Raw genomic sequence first — 20820 nt, 5'->3', positions numbered from 1 at the left:
GTAATCGAAACCGTTATAAATATTTATGAAGAAAACTATGTACACATTTGAGTTTAACAGCTTTTAAGTCTCCTTCAGGCAATGATCACACATTATTGCATTGGTGTAAACATTAATTAGACACAATTGTAAAAACATACATCAATGTTTGATTGATAGATGAATGATCCATTGTTTTACAATCTTTTGTTTAAGATTGAAATTAGTGTTGGGTAAAAACGTCATGAGGGTGGAAATTGCTGTGAAATAAGTGCTCATTTATATGTGAATTACCAGAATGAGAGTTTTGATTTGGATAATCCTTTTAGAATATTGTGCTTTGATCAGTAAGTTAAATTATTTCTATACATGAGCCAATCGCTGTATTATATTTCGCATTTAATAATTAAGGAAAATAAAACGAATTTCTCTTAATTATAATAAATAGTTTCTTTTAAACTCAAAACATTTCCCATATTGTATATTGAATAGCATAAAAATAACATTTTCCCGGACCAAGCAAAAAAAGGTTCATTGCAAGGAAAACAATTTAACTCAAAAAGCTGGTAAAAAACATGAACAAAATTAGATCAGTCTAAAAATATTTTTGCATTTTGCCAAATTTTTGCAATTATTGTCATTTCTTCTGCGCCCCTGAATTGGTCACACACACAATGTGCTAATAAACTGGTAACATATACTATGTTTTATTTAATTAATTGATACGAACACAGCTATACATGTAGCTACCCTCCAATCTCCTATTTGCCAGGTACCGAAGAATGAAGTGAGAATTCGAGGAAGAATATCGCATTGAATACATTTTTAAAACAATTTCCTCCTAGACATCATTAGAACATTCGAATTTTATACGTGTACGTAATATACCATGACTATATCTAATACTTTTAAAGAAAATGGTCCAGTTCTTAATATATGCCGAAATGAATATCCATCAATTAGTTTTCTTGGTTTCTGTATAGTGTGCAAAAGATCCATCTTATACTGCATCAAAATTATCTTATATATCACCTCCAACTGACTGACGTGTTTGGTGTCTATCAACCAACTTCAATGATAAACCATTCCGTAAACTCATTGAACACCGCTGACTGGACATATATGTCATGATATAGAATACAGATATAAGAAGATGTGGTAGGTGTGCTAATGAGAGAACTCTCCATCCAAGTTACAATTTGTACAAAGTAATCCATTTATATCAAAGTCAAAGGTACGGCCTTCAACACAGTGGCCCCAGCCTTGACTCACACCGAACAACACACTAAAAAGGGCCCAAAAATGACCAGTGTAAAACAATTCAAACAGGAAAATCAACGTACTAATCTGGATACAAATAGAGAAACGAGAAACGCTTATGAACAACATATACAAACAACAACCACTGAACAACAGGTTCCTGACTTAGGATAGGTTCAAACAAATGCAGTGTGTTTAAACTGTTTAATATTTGTTAGACGTTCATTTATATAATATTGGTTCCAAAATAGAAGAAATATTCTATTTATGTTTTCGTCTTCTGATAGACATATGCGAAGATAAATTACCTAAATTAATTTAATGTTATATCTTGTCATTTTTAACCAATTATGCAAATTTGATATTTATTTGATATTTATTTCCTGACGCAGACGGAACTACCAATTTTTTATCGGCTTAAACGAACGTTTTGACTTTTTTTTTAATGTCGCAAATGCCATTAAAACTTCAATCTTCAAACTTGACTGTGATTATTGTTCTTTTCACATAAAGTTTTATACAAATAAATTAACATACATAGTACTAGTATATAATTTAATTACACACATATAGTGGTTGCAAAAGAGGTCATATGTTTTTAATAAATAATAAACTTATATCATGAAAAAATCGATTAAAAAATTATGTTATAAAAACGAATGATCAATTGGGTTCTAATGAATTGATATCTTTTTTTATGTTCTTACTGTTATTGAGGACTCCGTCATCATATTAAACATATTATCATTTCATCATTGCTCATACACTATTTTATTTCAAAATAGGAGTAAACTGTTGATAAAAAAACAAAATTCATATTTATTCATATTATGTATAAAAAGAAGATTCATACAACCATGTCGATGTTCGGCTGAATTCCAAACGCTTAAGAATAACAAATTATAAAGAAATAGTCCTGAATAAGCATTCGCTTTACCACTGGGCGATAAACAGTCATTCAATCACCAATGTAACAAAGACGTAACAGTTGAACAGAGAACAACGCTACTACTAAGTACGCTCGTCTAGTGTTAATCATGTTCACAACGATGAGCTAATAACTCACACCTTACGGCAAAATCAATACATCTCTTACGGTTGATTTATGTACAAATTACGTACAGAATGCATAGAGAATGATTGTCAGATCTCTAGATACAGAGAGAAAAGCGAGGATAGCCAATTTACCCATAAGCCTATTATGTCGTAGCAAGAATATTTTAATAGTAAATTAGAACCCAAACTGAACTGCGACGTAAACAGTAATTTGAGAATAACAACATTAACAGGGGGCCTTGTTTCCCAAAATATCTGATGACTAAGACATGTCTGTCGATGGTCTTATGATATGTCATAGTTCTAAACTGTTTCAAGTTGCGATATGAAATATCTTTTGTCGCAAATTTAAGACCTCTCGCGACATGACTTTTGCCATGATGGTCTTATGATTATTACTGCCTATAACTTTGTATATGTAGTCTCCAATGCCTCTTTTTGTTCAGTGTTGTGTTGCTTAGTCTGCCAAATAGTAAAGATGTATTCGTATCCGCTTGTTAATACTCCTTTTCTTACTCATTATTATGTCTACTAAATATAGTGTTTTTTCAATAGCAGTTTATTAACGTATTTGACACGAGCATTTCTTTAAGCAGGTACTCCATGTTTTAAAAGTATTCACAATCAAATTCAACTCTTCTTAAATGATGATACATGAACACGAAGTTAAAAATAATAACCATAAACATTAAACAACAGATACAAAATCATTCAATAAAACTTTAAGAAAAATAGAAACTTTTGTCGAGAGGAATGAAAAACGTGTGTCCATAAGAGACATACGCCGGGGTTTCATCTCCGCAAGAGTGAGACAACCGAATCAAAATGTTAAGTTAATAAATAATTTTACTGAATTCCGTCAGATTAATGATTTACACCCCCAGGTTTACAGAACAAACAAGGTAAGTAAACGTTAGATGTCAGTAGGTGCAAATGATCTTGTATCTAAGGACGTATTAGTTTGCCAAAGAGTATTTCGTATAACGTCAAACTTTGTACTTATAAAGACTTGCTAAATATACCAAAACGGTCATCTTTTGTTAGATGTAAACTCACCATTAAAAGTTCAGTGATTGTAATTTTCCAAAATATTGCTGAATGGATCCACGCGAATATGATATTTATTTATAAAGTGCCACTACACAGAACTTTTGTCCTTTTGCTTTTAGAAAAGTAATTATTACCGAAATATCGGTTTTTAAAATTGTCAAACATACAGGTTTGATACAGATATTACACGTTCCAATATTAACAATATAGACACAATTTGATATTTGGATTTTGATATTCTAAATAAAATATAATATAACATAATACATTTAGTGTATAGATATAAAAAATAGAACAATTATGTATAAAACTATAAGAGACTACAGCTGATGATGAGTGAATTAATGTAGAATGACTAGAATGTGTTAAGACCTGAAACATTTGAAAGATTACAGTGTCATTAGGATCCCGATGACGATTTTAGGGGATGAATTTGTTTCCATTTGTTTTGCGAAAACCTTTTGCATACATACATCGCAGATACATGAGATAAACTACTTGTTGGAAGTACTTGAATTGCATGCGTATATTGGTGATTTTGAATCTGTTCGAAGTTTTGATTTTTCTACCCTATATACCACTTTGCCTCATATTCTTATGAAGAAAAATATTCACATCCAATTAACTGGGCATTTAAAAAGTCAGAATGTGAGTACATATGTTCAAACTCTTTTATGTCATTTTTTAGTATCAATAAACAAAAGAACTAAGTCAATTGGACATGCTTTGATACTATATATGCGCTTAAGTTTTTACTCGATAACATTTTTGTTCGCTTTGGAGATTCTGTATATCGTCAAGTTATTGGAATTCCAATGGGACTAACTGTGCACCACTTATTGCGGACCTGTTTTTGTATTGTTATGAGTTACAATTTATGACTTAAATTAGCAAAGACCCATCAAAACAACATTCGATACAAAAATTTGACAATACTTTAAGATATTTGGATGACCAAATGGCTCTCAATAATGACGACTTCAGTAGTATACTAAAGAAATTTATCCTGTTGAACTTACTTTAAATAAAGCTAATAATAACAATGACCTCTGCCCTTTCCTCGATTTTGATATCTATATCATTAACGGGAAGCTTAATACAAAAAATTTTGATAAAAGAGATGATTTTCATTTTCTATTGTTAATTATCCATTTTTAGATGGTGACGTTCCCTTGTCACCATTTTATGGTGTTTATATATTTCAACTTGTACGATTCGCTCGTGTATGTAACAACGTATTCGGTTTTAGCTAGAAAAAATATGTATTACTGAAAAATTATTACACCGGGGTTTTCGATATCACAAACTGGTCAAAACATTTACTAAATTTTATCACCGGTATAAGGAAATAATTCGTAAATATAACTTATACGTTCAGGTATTTCACATCCAATTTTTTATGGTAATATTCTTTACAAAGCATAAACATGTGAGTATTCACCTCAAAAGCTTACAAAACCCTTAAACAGATCTGTTTAAGGGTTTTGTACTAGACTTATTAAGAAGGGATATAGTTACGATACCGTTGTCAGGTTATTAAAGATTGCATATTTTGGCTTTAATATTGATTCACTTAAGGGGTCTTTGCATCGGAACACATTTATTTGAAAAAATACAGTTGTTGGCATGACACGGGTTATGTTCTTCTCATATATTGTATGATAGTATGATACTTAACCACTAACGGGAGGGATTGTGCCTGATATTCATATGATGAAGACATAATCTTTCAATCAGTTTAATTGAGGTCTGGAGCTGGCATGTCAGTTAACTGCTAGTAGTCTGTTGTTATTTATGTATAATTGTCATTTTGTTTATTTTCTTTTGTTGTATCTTTTGACATCAGACTCGGACTTCTCTTGAACTTAATTTCAATGTGCGTATTGTTATGCGTTTACTTTTCTACATTGGCTAGAGGTATAGGGGGAGGGTTGAGATCTCATTAACATGTTTAACTGTCCCAAGTCAGGAGCCTCTGGCCTTTGTTAGTTTTGTATGATTTTTAATTTTAGTTTCTTGTGTATAAGTCGAAGTTTAGTATGACGTCCATTATCACTGTACTAGTATACATATTTTTTAGGGACCAGCTGAAGGACACCTACGGGTGCGGAATTCTCACTACATTGAAGACCCATTGGTGGCCTTCGGTTGTTGTCTACTCTATGGTCGGGTTGTTGTCGCTTTGACACATTCACCATTTCCCTTCTTAATTTTATTGACTAAAGAACGATACGAGTTCTATTCGATAACAACCAAGCGCGAGTAACCCTTCTCAAATGTCAAAATAGACCAACGTTAAAAAAAAATTTCACTTAGCAGTAAACGTATGTGAAGTAAGTTTTTTATCCTTCATTGAGCTTTTGATGTCGTCCCTTGTACAGAAAAGAAGAAGAAGAAGAAGTTTGCAGTTATGTGATCATCATTTTGTATTTGACCATTTTTATGTGTGCTATTACACTTTCACCTTATTTGTATAAACTTTTGTACCACAATGAATCAATAAATACACAAGTCCTCTGAGGCGGTTTGCCAGAAAGTCCTTAGGCTTACCCGGATTTTCTTTTTTTACCATATGTAGTCCCATGACCAAATTATACTTTAATAATAATTTGACGATTTTACGGGAATTATTGGAATCCCACTTATTTTACTCAATAACCATAATGGCTCTTTGTGACACTATCCTTACGACACACTTACATATATATACTCGATAGGAATGAATGACCCCTTGTGACTTACCTTTTACTTCATCATTCAAAAATCGGTGGGGGACATTTCGCTACGAAACAGCAATTCTGTTCACTTTTACACAAAAGATGAATTGTAAAGGCATTAAGGGCATACAGTTTTTTTTATATCTGTTTTATATCTTATCAAAGTTTATATCTATATGATTTAATGATCTCTTTAAGATCGAATCAAACTAATTCCAACATCCTTTTTGTAAAACAAACAAAGTGCAACAAATCAAAAATATAGTATCAACCTTCATCATTAATAATAATGTAAAGAAATGTAGAATAAAACAGTATGAAAAAAGTGGCTCCTGTCCTCAGTTCTAACGACTAATTTAAAAAAATCAGCCGATCAGTTTAAGATGTTATATTTATTAGACAGGTTTTCTTTTTTTTTCAAATCCTGAAGGATTGACACATCGAGTTTAACTGTCCGTAAAATTATTTTTTTAGAAATAAGATATAAAAAAATCGTCTACACAATCATTCCTCATATATTTCAGACGGCCTCACACGTTACACTTGTTTGACTTCAATTGGACGAGGTTTTATTGATGGTTCATCAGAGGAAATTGGACTTGGAGGAGGGATACCCATGTCTGGTTCCTTATCATGTGACAAACCAAATTCCAAAATTCTTGTGACAAGAATTATTCATGGATTTGGGAATTTTAGAGCATGCGCTAACTCCGATCAATCATGTGACAAAGAAATGTATTCCGACACTACTATTGCTTCCCAATGTGATGGGCAAGACTCATGTTTTATACACACCTTTCCTGAATGGCTGGAAAAATGTAGTATGATGAGTGACTTTGTTCATGTAGAATATGAATGTATTTTTGGTAAGTTGACATATATATAGTGAACAATCATATGAAAGAACACAACATACTGATTACATTTCAAGAACTGAATCTTTGTCGCTTTTACATTTTAGTTATTTAACTTTTCAAATATTTGGAACTGAGTAGGATTGCATTACAAAAAATGATACAGAAATGCAATGTTTTTGGGTACTACATCATTAACTTCCCAGTTTTTTCGTTTCATTCGACACTATGTATTTAATTTATGATTCAGCATATATTTATATAGATTATTACATGGCATTTTCCATATGGCCCTATTTATTAACAATAAATATATTAATTCTAAGAATTGAAAATATTAAACGACTTTAAAGTGTAACATTACAAATGTTAAAAAATCCTATATTGCTACTCATTCCAGTGTGGCGTAATATATTTTCTAAATTCTTCATGACGTCAAAATTTTACGGGAACTTTTGTGATTTTCACTGTTGATTTCTACTTTTTTACATCTACAGCACATTTGTAACTTTCTAAATTTCTTTTCATTGTGTTCAACTTGTTTACAAATAGCCTTTGATTGACAGGTTACCGGAAGTTAAACTCGGGGGCTTGATATGGATTTCGAGGGCTGATATCGATATCGGCCTTGAGGGCTGATAACCAACCTTGACTTCCGGCTATTATTGGCCATGCAAAAACGTACATATCAGTACAAAATATGTGATAAATATATTTATATCAGTATTTGTGATTAATTACAGACAAAATTATTTCTATTGGTAATCCAGATCGTTCTAATACTGATAATAACGCTTTGTAGTATTTTTTGTTATTAAATTGTCAAATATGATAAAGTCTAGTGTATATAAAAAAAAAGATATGGGGTATCCATCCATTCATTCATGGTTCGAGACCACAATTATTTCGTAGTGCATTTCTTTTAGTATTTAAATGAAAATTAAAAAAAAAATCCACCTGCGCTTTCTCAATGAAATTTTTACAGTGTGTTGTAACGTTACTACTTTTGGGACAAATTGTATCAAATATTATTGAAAACTTCATCGGCTCTAACTCAAAATATGTACAATTTTATGTTTAGGGCGTCTTGAAATCTTTTGACAGCTTCCGAAGTGCTAATTTTTAACCCTTTTCAGCTGGACCAAATCACTACTTTCCTTTATAATTCTTGACCCAAACTTTTTTACAGTGTAACTTCATCCCCTACTTGCAATTTGAGGTATTAAACATGGAGAAATAAATTTGAAAGGGGTATACAAATTAATAGCAAGTAACCCACTGTCAACACTAGGGACGAACAACGAAAATCAAGGGAGACGGATTTATATAAGTTTGTCTTGTTTCCGAATCCCTGTATTTCATATTGTATAATTATATTTTGTGCACTTCTTGAAATAAAATATTGTTTAAACTAACGAAAATCAAGGGACGACAATTGTGGTCTCGGACCTCATGACACAATATCAGTACAGAACATTTGACAGGACAGATTCACCCACTATGAAATTCTTGTACAGCACAAACAAAACAGAGATCTAAATAACTCTTTCTCCTTAAAGGTCAACGAACAAATAGTGTCACAATAGAATAGAGTTGTAAATGATATTATACTAGAATGAGGACAGTTTTATTCAGCACATATAACTGATACTTGATACAAATCAATAAATGCATGCACATAACCCATAAGTATGTTTCACGCACACCATTGACTGTAGGAGAAAATTATATTTTCAATGCAAAAATATATTGAACCAAATCTTATTTCATTTTCATCAGTCAGCAAAATTGTAGAATGTTAAATTCTTGTAACAATACTTACAGATATATTTTATCATATTAATCCTGTTGTTCTTCAGATACTTCTTTATTTGATGTTTGTCGTGAAACTACAAAGACAGTCACAGACACATCTGTATATGTCGTATCGCCGAATGTATTTAAAGGGCCATCATCTCGGAATTGGAAAGTGTGTGAATGCATTATAAATTCAAGGTTCACAGAACAAGTAATGGCAGACTATATCCATTCCGATGTGTTGGCAAACGGCGATAAATGCACTGCTAACCATGTTCTAATAGAAAGTAAGCGTTTACCAAATCAAACAACGATTGATAAAACGGTAGAAGTATGTGGACGCCGTACTGTAAGTAACCAGATGTTCCGAGGTTCTGTTAGACTGACATACAAGAATAGTGGAGGTTCTAGTGATGATGGATTTCTTGCTAAATTTAGAGGTAATGAACGTCTACGAAACACAAATAATGCTAAAACAATGCTCTGGCAATATCAATCCTTTTAAACATAGTTTATTATGCCTCACTTATTAAAAGGCGGATGTAACCGTACTTAAAATCTTGTGACATAAATTTTAAAACATTTTCAAGTTCATTTGTGCTGGAATCCTACTATTTAAGGAATGACTGTAATATTTTTTCTGTCTATGAAGAAATAACATAAAAAATTTGGTGCACACTGAATAACGCGCGTAGCGGGTTATTTCACAGTGTGCACCACATTTTTTATGCTATTTCGAATAGACATAAAAAAGACGCGTTATATCCAAAATTAAATTATTGTAAAATAAACCTATAATACCTGTTGGGTCGCTCAACCAATTTTGTCAATACAACAATATTATAACAACTGTCCTATTAGCGGGAAATTCAGCTATTGATAAAACCCAGTTCAATGTCTGTATCAAATCAGGAATATGTCAGATGTTTCTGTTAGTCAATTTCCGTTGGTTGATGTTTAATGTTTGAGGTTTGTCAGACTTTTTAGACTTTCCCTTTTTGTGATTACCTGGGTGTTTGGTAGGTTTGTTAATGCTTTTTTGATTACATGGGTGTTTGGTAGGTTTGTTAATGCTTTTTTGATTACATGGGTGTTTGGTAGGTTTGTTAATGCTTTTTGTGAATACCTGGGTGTTTGGTGGGTTTGTTAATGCTTTTTGTGATTACCTGGGTGTTTGGTGGGTTTGTTAATGCTTTTTGTGATTACCTGGGTGTTTGGTAGGTTTGTTAATGCTTTTTTGATTACATGGGTGTTTGGTAGGTTTGTTAATGCTTTTTTCATAAAAAGAAATATTAAAACCAATGACAAATTTGAAATTTTGAAATCTTGAAAGAACCAGACTTCCTCATAACAAATACTAGTAAACGCATCTGAATACAAGAAGAAAAATGACATTAATCAAAAATAATTACATGACGTATTAATATATCCATGTATCTGGAGATTGAGGCGCATGTGTAAAATGACCAAAAGTACCTATAGATTCGCAAGAAGGACTAGTCAAATAAATCTAAAAATGAGGATATGAGGTTTAAATTCCAATACCAAAGGCATTACAGCATATTTTCTCTTCTACCTCCTAATACTCGGCTGTATCTACTGTTCAGCTCCTTTTGTGAGCTAACTGTACTTTAAACCGTAGAAGGTACTAGTATTTGATACAGAACCTCAGATGCCAAACACTTTCATATCACATTCATTTGCCCTCGCTTTGACTTACAAACTTATACAACTTAAATCTAAAATTTTGATTTGTCACTAGTAACATGTCGGATACCACCAATAAAAGGAAACTGCTTACCTTCTAAGATTATCTCTAATTTTTGGTTGGTGTACTTGTTGCTCAAATTTAAGTGTAGGAAAATGCATTGTAGATAATTGTTTGTTTTAAAGTTATGTTTCCTTGAAGGTTGTGTCATTCTTTCTTCACCATAATGATTTTTAATAACCGCTTGATGGCTACCAGTTTTATTAAAAGAAAGCTGAACAATTTTAACTAGACAAGCCGTAGAGCGTTATTATGTCCACGACCCATGCAACTGATTTTTACAGTTTTATATATTAAAATACACGAGGAGTGAAGACTGGAATATACAAAGAGTTTTAGGCTTATACCTTCATTGAATCTTTTATGATACATGTTTCTGTCAAATATTTGAAGTATTTATATCAGCGACTTGGATCCTTGTAAAAGATATCATTTGCAATTGTACAATTTCATTAGTTTTATCAACATATAGATGTCTTAAATTTACAAATGATCATCTTTTACTGTTTTTATTAGTTCCACCATTAGACGAAGGTGCAGAAATAAAGATGCAATGTGGACCTGTCAGATCAGCTGACGACGAAAGTGATGATACTCAACCGGAATCTTCTCAATCTTCGCAAGGGTTCAAATCATTTCGTGGGAATTTTAATGATAGATCAGGTGGTCGACAATCCGTATGGAATAACCATCCAGCAATGCCACCGTTTATAGGTTCTCCTATTACTCCATGGGGAGCGCTAGTTCCTCCATTCCGAAACCCACATTTTCATGGATGGCAACAACAGTCACCACAAAACAGAAATAATCCTTGGGGAACCGGAAACACTAATAATTCAAATAATAAATGGAACAGTCAAAAAAAAGGCGGTTCACCTTGGGATAACACAAATCGAGGCACTTCTACGAACCGTCCATGGCCAAGTCAATCTTCTACAAACACTAGGAATATCAATGACCTACCTTTACAGTCGCCGAGAGATCCAAGAAGATTTTCTTTAACAAACGAAGCTCATAGTTCTCCATCTGCAGGACAGTTAGGTGTTACAAATCCTCCAAAACAACAGACAGTAACTAAAGTTACATCATCACAATCGGATCCCAGAATCATGGCAGTAGACAGAAGTCCTGGTTTTATTCCATGGACACAAACAAACCCGAAACCTAAGATTAAGAACGGTTTCATACCTTGGACATCAGTTAAAAATCAGAAGAAAAACGTTAAAACAAGCGGCTCGAATATCCAGACTGATACAATACATGTTTCTCAATCCAAAACCCCAAGAGTACAAGCATCAACTGAAGGACCACGTCTTCCATCATCGGTCCAGTTTATCGGTAATAAACAATCCTTGAGGATGACTGGTGAGGCAGCCAAGATAAACAATGATACTGATCCATCGCCACCGACACGGCTAACAGCTGAAACTGATTCAAAAAGGAATTCATCAAAAGGTAAATAATGCATTACATATCCAATCAGATTGAAGCATACAGCCTGTTTAAACTGTGGTTAAATGGGCTGTATTTTAAAATGGCCACACACAAAACTTAAAAACCTTATAATAGTGCTACGTTTAAGTTGTTTAGGATTATTAAAATCAATAGTAAACTTCATTATAATTTTGCTGGAAATTTGATACATTTTATTGAATATATGAACACTATACAAATATAATGTCGGAAACAAGTAACATTTATTAAGAGCTTTACAATATGAAAGAAAAACTACGTTTGTTTTTCTCTTATTTCAATACACATACATTATATATATGTCATAACTGCTGCTGTGTCTCATGCATGCACAGAACTATTGGAAATAATAAAAAAAAATTAAGAGGACACTTCCTAACTTCTTTTGTCTATTTAAATTGTTTTATATTAAATTGTATTGACCGTATGATAGTCATTTGCGTATAAAACAAGTTTTTAAGAGCTGCATTAAAAATTATAATAACCATACATTGTCTCCAAATGTGTACCAGTTTCTGTCAGTGTGATGAAATACAATTTACTGGCTATTCGCGTCGGGAAATAGTTGTTTTTATTTACAGATAAGAAAATCAATATCTATACAAATAAACATAATGTTCAATTTGTCGTTATTTTATAGCTACATCATAGTAATTACTAGTACCTCTTTTTGTAGGAGAAAGTCTAGCATATATCATAGGAGGAACAGGAGCTGGGTTGATAGCGTTCTGCTGTTTTGCATGTTTCGTAATGTATGTAAAAAAGTAAGTAAACGAACGAAAATTACCACAAAAAGTACATTATAGTTTATATGTTAATGCCAAAAAAACATGGCATACAAATACTCATGACAATTTTAAAAGGAAGACAACTTAGTTAAAACTGACATTAAACTTTTCCTTAAATGTATGATATAGGCATAATATTTCAAGCCATACAAAAGCAAATAAGGACACAAAACCCGATTTGAAATGGCCTTATATATCTTAAGTCAACTTTGAAATATTATGGAATTTGATGCGACTGTCATACAAGTGAGTGGTTTAGCGCCATAAAATCAGGTTCAATCCATCATTTTCTACATTTGAAAATGCCCGTACCAAGTCAGGAATATTACAGTTGCTTGATGTGTTTTATCATTTGATTTTGCTATTTGATTAGGGACTTTCCGTTTTGAATTTCCTCGGAGTTCAGTATTTTTGTGATTTTAATTTTTGACTTACGGAGTTAAAACCCTGAATTAGTCAAGGACAAAACTGGAATTGTCTAACGTTGACTAATGCTGTAGTAATGGTAACATTACGCGACGTCGTTTTTCAACATCTGTACAAAAAGTCAGACCTTTTTTCACTTTTTATAAAACATTTTTTTAAATGCTTATTTTTTTTGGAAAAAGGCACTGTTTTCCTTATTCAAAGTATATACGTCACATATTTGTCATTGCCCACGACTGTCAATTATTGCAAAATCCGTTTCCTCTAGCATGCTCCAGATTCCGTCAACTATGTCTAGGCATATAGCTGTCGCGTGTGAAGAGCCGTTACTAATGTTTTTTTTGTTGTTTTTTTTAGTTTAAATTTTATCATCCCGCCTTCAACTATTAATTTTTCAAACGTCGGTTCGCAATTAGTTATATGTGCCTTTAAGGACATGAGCAAACAAATATCAGCACTCTGGTGTTGAAATGATTATCAATAATGTTGTCATTTTTATAAATTTCCTGTTTACCAAATTTTGAAGTTTTTGAAAAACTAAGGATTTTAATATCCCAGGCATATATTACCTTAGCCGTTTTTGGCACAACTTTTTGTAATTTTGGATCCTCAAAGTTCTTTAACTTTGTACTTGTTTGACGCGCGTCTGGGGTACTGTATTATAATCCTGGTACTTTGATAACTATCCGGTAACTATATATCAAACTGGCGACATCTTAAATATGTGTCGTTCAAGCGGCTTTTCATGAAATTATCTTTCTTTAGATCATCGCCAACAACAGCAACGGTATATCCTCTGATTTCTAGATCTTTTATTCCAGTTTCATACTCAGATTTTTTTTAATGAAAACTGTAAACTGAATTGTTCATAATAGATAGTAAAATGATTTACAATCCTTGAAATGCCAATAACGAGTATTTCCACATGCATTTAAATCCGTTTGTCGGATGTTTGGACATGACTGTATGTATTTAAAACAAACACTCGTACTAGCAGAGACCATTGTGTCATCGAGAACATGCCTGCAAAAAAAACCCACTCATAGTTCTTATAAGCAAATTTACCAAAAAATAGTCTTCTCTGAAACCAAAAGCATATTATTTAAAAAAATCAAGCTGTCGATAGTTTTACTACACTCTTTGAACACTTCTCCTATTCACAGGTGGCGAATTTGTGGTGTTGGTGGCACTTTCTTATAAAACCCTATGTCAAATCACGTTTTGTCATCTTTTCTGATTTTAACTTATCTTTGTAGGAATGATAAACGGGTATTCTACAAACTATCTTCTTATCTTGGGCTATAACAAAAATAAAAACGTCGATTTTGTAACTTCTCTGGGCTCTTTAACAACTTTTTGTTTCAATTACAGTTTTTAAACTGTTTAACAACGGAATACTTTCAAATGGCGCAAATTCTGATTGCATTGTAATTCACTTTTAAATTCTTTTTTTTAAGATAGTAAGTCTGATGCCTAGACATATTTGCCTTGAACGACATTAAATATTCCAATGCATCACAACAGCTATTGGTTTTAATGCATAGACGAAAGCTGTGATTCCAATTTGTCGATTTGTTCATATAATGCATGCATCAATACGTTATTTTGTAACTTTGATTTGCAATATTGCATAATTTCACTGAAAGCTTTGATTATATCTGAAATTTTAATTTACATGCAGTGATTAATAATATAGTTAATGGTCAATTCAATTATCCGCCGAATATTACTCGACACTTGTTAACTTAAATTCTAATATGACGTGATTCTTTCGCTTTGTTAACATCACCGTGTGAAAATTCTTGATAAACTTATCGCAGACTCAGAAATATACGTAATAATGGATGTTACAATATACCTCCCACGTAAATCCATATGTATTTGAACCTATTTGCAAACGCATGGCCGATTTTATTGTATTAGAAATTGTAATCAAACAAAAGACAAAAGAAGTTTTATTCTTATTCGGATGCGTTATAAAAAGAATTAATATGCTGCAACTAGTTGTGTTTATTTCCTAACTATAGTAACACAGCTTTATTTTGTGCAATGTCAATTCCATCATGGAACACTTTCTCCACAAATAAGCTTGATATTTATGTTACCGATCTACCAAAGCTATCAATCATATACCAATTTAAGTTGCAGTATAAAAACAATATTTTTTTTGGTAACAATCGAAGTTCGTATAATATTGTAATAAAAATGAATTCTGAGGTAGGTTTTGTTTTATTTTTCTATTCCATTGCATTATTCCCATATTACTGACTGATTTCAGCGAGTCAACATGACAGCTCCTTCGTTACGAAATGTCAATTCTGGTTTTGACGGTAGCTAACGAGAAAACATGAAAATTAAAAATCGCAAATATTGGGTTTGAGAATTGAGAATTTGAGTATTGGCTCAGAATAAAATTCGAATATCACGGTAAAGGCCATATGTAAATTTCCAACAAATCTATGGCTTCCATGAAGTATTTCTTAAATATACTTTGATCATGATGACAGCATGATATCCCCAGATATTTACATATAACAGAGATTTTTTTATTTCATGCTGTAGGTATGATAAGGAGGTGAAGTTATGGCATAGTTATACAATACCTTTCATTATGAATTCATACTTAAACTAAGGTTACAACTCTCTCTCTCTGAAAAAACGTTGATGGTTTCGTCTGTCCCGTTTGTAGGAACTTGTTTGTAAGCTCACACATGTTATATATACATATATGCTTTCCAAATTATTGTCTTTGAGGGTACCAGATGTAGTTTATTTTAGAATTTCACGCTTTAACTTCTCAAACATAGATGTATAGTTTTTCTTACATTGATACATAAAGAAAAAATAAGATATACATTATCACATTGTTTTCAACGCGTTTGACCAAATAAACTCATATTAAACGAAGAGACGTGGCTCAATGCATAATAGAAATATATGTTTACTATCATAAATAATAATTTGATCAAGTTTTACCACATCTATTAAATTCAGTGGTAAAGTCTAAACATCATATTCTAACATAATATTCTAACTCTCAGTAAGTCATTTCAAATGTGTATGTTGTATGTTTACAGAAGAAAGTCTAGAAGCAGGGATGAAACACAGCAAAAATCGTGTGATATTGAACAAAATTGTAATGATTCAATCAGTGACGATCCAACCTACGCAACACCCTCTGAAGTAAGTCTCCGTACTCCGTGTCCTGCGCTTGATAATGACGCTTACGAAGAAGATCAACCTCCCACTAATACAGTAGAGGTTAATGAAGAGAACGGAGATATTGAACAAACTTGTAGTGATTCAATAAACGGAGACCCAACTTACGCAACACCCTCTGAAGTAAGCCTCCGTACGACGTGTCATGCGCTTAATGACGCTTACCAGTTAGATCAACCTCCCACTAATACAGTAGAGGTTAACGAAGAGAACGGAGATTCAGCAATTATTACATCAATTTCAACACAAACATATACAGACTATACAGAAGAAAACTCCATTTATGATAATAATTTTAAAAATTGAGTTATATTAAATTTTTCAAGATCCAAATTCTTTGTTAGAAATCCCATTGTATAAAATCTTTTACGGCTTTTTAATCGCGGTATGCGAGACATAAGTTAAGTTGTCTGCTAAAGTAAATTTGATAAGCACTACTTGAGATAAATTGATGATATTTCGTATGAATTTGCATTACCATCAGACTATCAGTAGACATATCAGTTTGGTGATTATTTTAAGGCCATCTTGGTCATGGTCTAGTGACTTTGTATCAGCAATGTTGCTGTCCATTAATTTCTGAGTATTATGCCGACAGTCAAGACATATCTCTGTCAACAGTTAATTGTTCAAGTTCCTTCGTGGAAAGAAAATTGTACGTATGTCATACATATTCAACAAAACACCTAACCAGAAACGCACATCAGAAGGTAAAAAATCATAAAGGCAACATTGTATACCGCTGTTCAATTGTAATAAATCGATTCAGCGAATACAAATCCGGGTCACACACAAAACCGTGGAAAACACATCAGCTATACGGGGAAATAGTGGAATAATAGAAACACTGAACTGCGAGCACGCACTTCTCTAATATTCTGGAATATAGTTCTGAAAAACAAAGTGAGTTCTTCTTCGTGATCAAATGAAAAATGAAAACCCCCAAATTGTTAACCGTAATAAAATACGTATTCTAAAAAACTAGAACAAATATATTTCTTTTTATATATATATAAAAAAGCGTGTGTTCGAAGATGTCAATACACTGTTAAAAAAGAAGCGAACGATGCGATTGTAAAGGGACATTTAAACTGATGTAAGTCGAAAATACATTGACAACGCCATGGCAAAAAAGATCAAACGACAAATAAAAGTATAGGTCGTTGTCGTAAACTTAACCAAATGGATGTTCTCCTCGGATAATTAATGAACATTTTTCAACCAAACTTGGTTATGATATCGAGCATTCAGTTGGTGTTTTCCGCGATCTGTCAAAAGTACAACTGTCAACGTTTTAAAAAACAAAACAAGGGTAAAATGCATTAATAATCATCTATAATAATAATAAAAAAAGAAAATCTGATCAAGGCTAATTGCTCAGAACGTCGACGTCTACCAACTTCCTGTTTGCACTAGTATTATCAAAAGAATCATAAAGGAGTTATTGTCCATATATGATAAAACTAAAAAGTGTATACGTTATCATTCTTCGTATTTTGGTAATACTAGTAGTAAACAATATGTTAAATATGCTTCACAGAAGAACAAGTGGTCATAAATATATAATACTGGAGTGTCTTTTCGACAACATATTTGTTAAACTTGGAGGTAGACTTTAAATAAATTACCAGCATGCCTACTAGAACAAACTCTTGCCTCTCTTTGCAGACCTCTTCTTATTTTGATATGGGTCTGTGTTCCTTCAGACGCTTGTCCAAAACAAAAAAGATCAAAGCAACCAGTTTATTTAATTTAAAATAAGGTATATTGATGATATTCTTTCCATTCACAATCCACACTTTTCTGATTGGGATCCTCCAGATCTTGATATTTAAGAAACACCAAACACGGCTGGTCCGCCTCGTTCTTCAACTTATACCGTGACCTTGAATTTGACATGAGCAGTCATCTCAATACCATGATTCTTGACAAGCGAAACGATCTTTATTTTGAAAGTTGTCAATTTCCCTCCACCTACGTATCAATATACCAACGTTATTTACATATGGGATATAAATTTCACTTTTCATACGGTATTCAAAGCTTGCATCTGAAACTCAGACTTTATTAAACGTCAACTGGCTGTACTAAGTAGTATCATCTGATTTATATGTTTGTAAAACAATCAAAACTCTGAAACAGTCATACCCAAGTAATAACTCTTTTTTTAACTCAAACATTATCAAATTCATCATTGAGACAGCGTTAATACATTTATGCATATATAAATATATATACGTCTGGACTTTACGATAGACGTTCTTCATCGGAAACCCGTGGTTAAACAGGACTAACATTCATACATTATTCGTACCAGCTTTGGGCCAGAATAGTAGATCTGCAAATTGTGTATTTCAAGTTGTGTTACAACCTCAATGGAATTCAAACCCCGCTTCAGTCGTGGCAACAACAATTGCAATATGTCTAGAGCACTAGACCACTCAACTTACTTGGCTTAATAAACATTATTGTCGAATGTCGAGAAGTGCCTTTCGTCTTCGGCATTATGTTTATGGTTTTAACACAGTACATGATGTAAAATAATTTGTGTATGGTGTTTCTTTCAGATGAGCTATGCTTTGTTTGTCTAAAAGAATGGTTATGTTACCTACCATGCTATATAACGATACTGCACACGATGAATAAATTTAATATACACCATTGAAGTAAACTAAATAAAGAGCTTTGCAATAAGCGCATGATACACCCGTCATCCTTAGCTCGTTTTTATGCTTAAAATTAATGTATTCGGTCAGCTAGAAATATCGTAAACACTGTTCGAACAGCCTCCCTTAAAAAAAAACAGCACTATTAAAGTTTAGCGAAGTTCATCATGAAGATTGCGGCCCTTCATTTATTAGTTATTTTCCGAAATCTTGAGAATCACTCCTCAATGGGACTATATTCATATAAAATCCCATTCATCCATAACGTCAAATCAGAAAAATTGTCAAAATCGAAATAAATACATGTCAGTAAAAAATATTCAATTCACAAATGTTTCATGAAAGGTTTTATAATATTTTTGAACTATAATCAGAAAACAGAAAAATCCTTTATATTTTTATGAACAAAATCTCATTACTCAAAAACGTAATATTTAAAATTAATTAAAATTCAAAAGAGAGCTTACGTTAAGAGATATAAACAATTCAGCAAATTTCATGCAATTTGGTGAAAGTAATTTCATTAGACAAGAATGCTTATGCATGCATCCCAAATTAAAAAAGCTTTTAGCTGCTGCTATTGTAAGCACTGTACAATGTGACATACACCTTTGCGTTGATCCAATTTGGTGTCAATGTTTTTTTTTTTTCTTATCCAAAATCTTTACAGAATGATTCCCCTCCGTTATGGACAATGATGATATTACTAACTACATTGGGTAGGAGTGGATCCAGCCATTTTGAAAGGGGGTTCAAACCCAAACAAAAAAGAGGGGTTCAAACATCTGTCTTTATTTTAAATCATTAGTTGTAAAAAGGGAGGGTTCCAATCCCCGAACACCTGACCCCATCCAAGGATCAGCAATTGATCAGGATCTGCCTTATCAGGCATTTATAACTATACAGTTTATCACATTTACACAGTAAGAGATGCAAGTAACAACTTTATTAATATGATGAATATCGTAGCAGTTGGTTGACTGGGTATGCATTATTTGCTTGCAAGTTGGACATTGTTTTTGCCCTAGCACTTACAATCATCTGTTTATGAAGAATTTGATTGAGAGGATAAATTAGCCATCCCAAGCAGGGATTTTGAACTTACGGAAAGCTATCCCGGGGGACATATTCGATGATACAGAACGTGTTATTTCTGTTTGTCCAACTGATATAGGATCGATATAACAAATATGATTGACTGTTGTACAATTAGGTAAAAAAAAATGTCTTTATCTTGGTGTTTGTTTTTTAAAAATGTAATAATTTTGAATTATTTGTGGTGATTATACAACAGAATACTCCACAACTAGGTATTTATGATAAAATGTATACCCCCTATCATGTTTAAATTTCTTTTATTGAATATTTCGATAACACTTTAAAGTAAACAACACCTATAATCTTACATTCAATAAAATATAATTTATCACTTATTGTTTAAAAACACCCTGAGAAAACATATGATTACAACGTCAATCAATAAAACAATATACCACATTGGTCTGCGAACCTCAAATCAGGTAGGTCAAACATATTTTTCTATGTATATTTTGACACTATAGATCTGCTAAACTTGTATATTGAATATGTCTGTATGATACCGTTGCATATGTTATAATTTGCTTTATCTTATCTTAGATCTACTTACGTCGGTTGAAACACGTCATGTGACTGGAAAATAAATGCATATGATTGAATTTCCCAAACGGACGCGTGGGTAATTGTTACTTTTGCTATTGTTACCTTAAAACATGACATTTTGAGGGC

The 20820-nt window shown here is 32.4% G+C and overlaps 1 protein-coding gene across 2 annotated transcripts; it reads left to right on the top strand.

Annotated features, from left to right (window-relative positions):
- The first annotated feature begins 140 nt into the window (after positions 1-140).
- On the top strand, positions 141-16774 carry LOC134687015 (uncharacterized). 2 transcript variants are annotated; one of them, XM_063546929.1, is made up of 6 exons: positions 141-326; positions 6587-6928; positions 8776-9153; positions 10998-11936; positions 12631-12706; positions 16246-16774. In XM_063546929.1, exons 1-6 carry the CDS (start codon positions 278-280, stop codon positions 16691-16693), a joined length of 2232 nt encoding a protein of 743 aa, XP_063402999.1. In that variant the 5' UTR covers positions 141-277; the 3' UTR covers positions 16694-16774. The 2 variants fall into 2 exon arrangements, with proteins under 2 accessions (XP_063402999.1, XP_063402998.1); XM_063546928.1 differs by having other exon boundaries at positions 144-326; positions 12631-12718; positions 16246-16757.
- Positions 16775-20820: the final 4046 nt, after the last annotated feature.

Source organism: Mytilus trossulus, chromosome 10 (assembly GCF_036588685.1).
Source record: "Mytilus trossulus isolate FHL-02 chromosome 10, PNRI_Mtr1.1.1.hap1, whole genome shotgun sequence".
NCBI classification, from domain to species: domain Eukaryota; kingdom Metazoa; phylum Mollusca; class Bivalvia; order Mytilida; family Mytilidae; genus Mytilus; species Mytilus trossulus.
The sequence above is the reverse complement of the archived record's forward strand: the minus strand, read 5'-3'. Positions and strand labels throughout refer to the sequence as shown.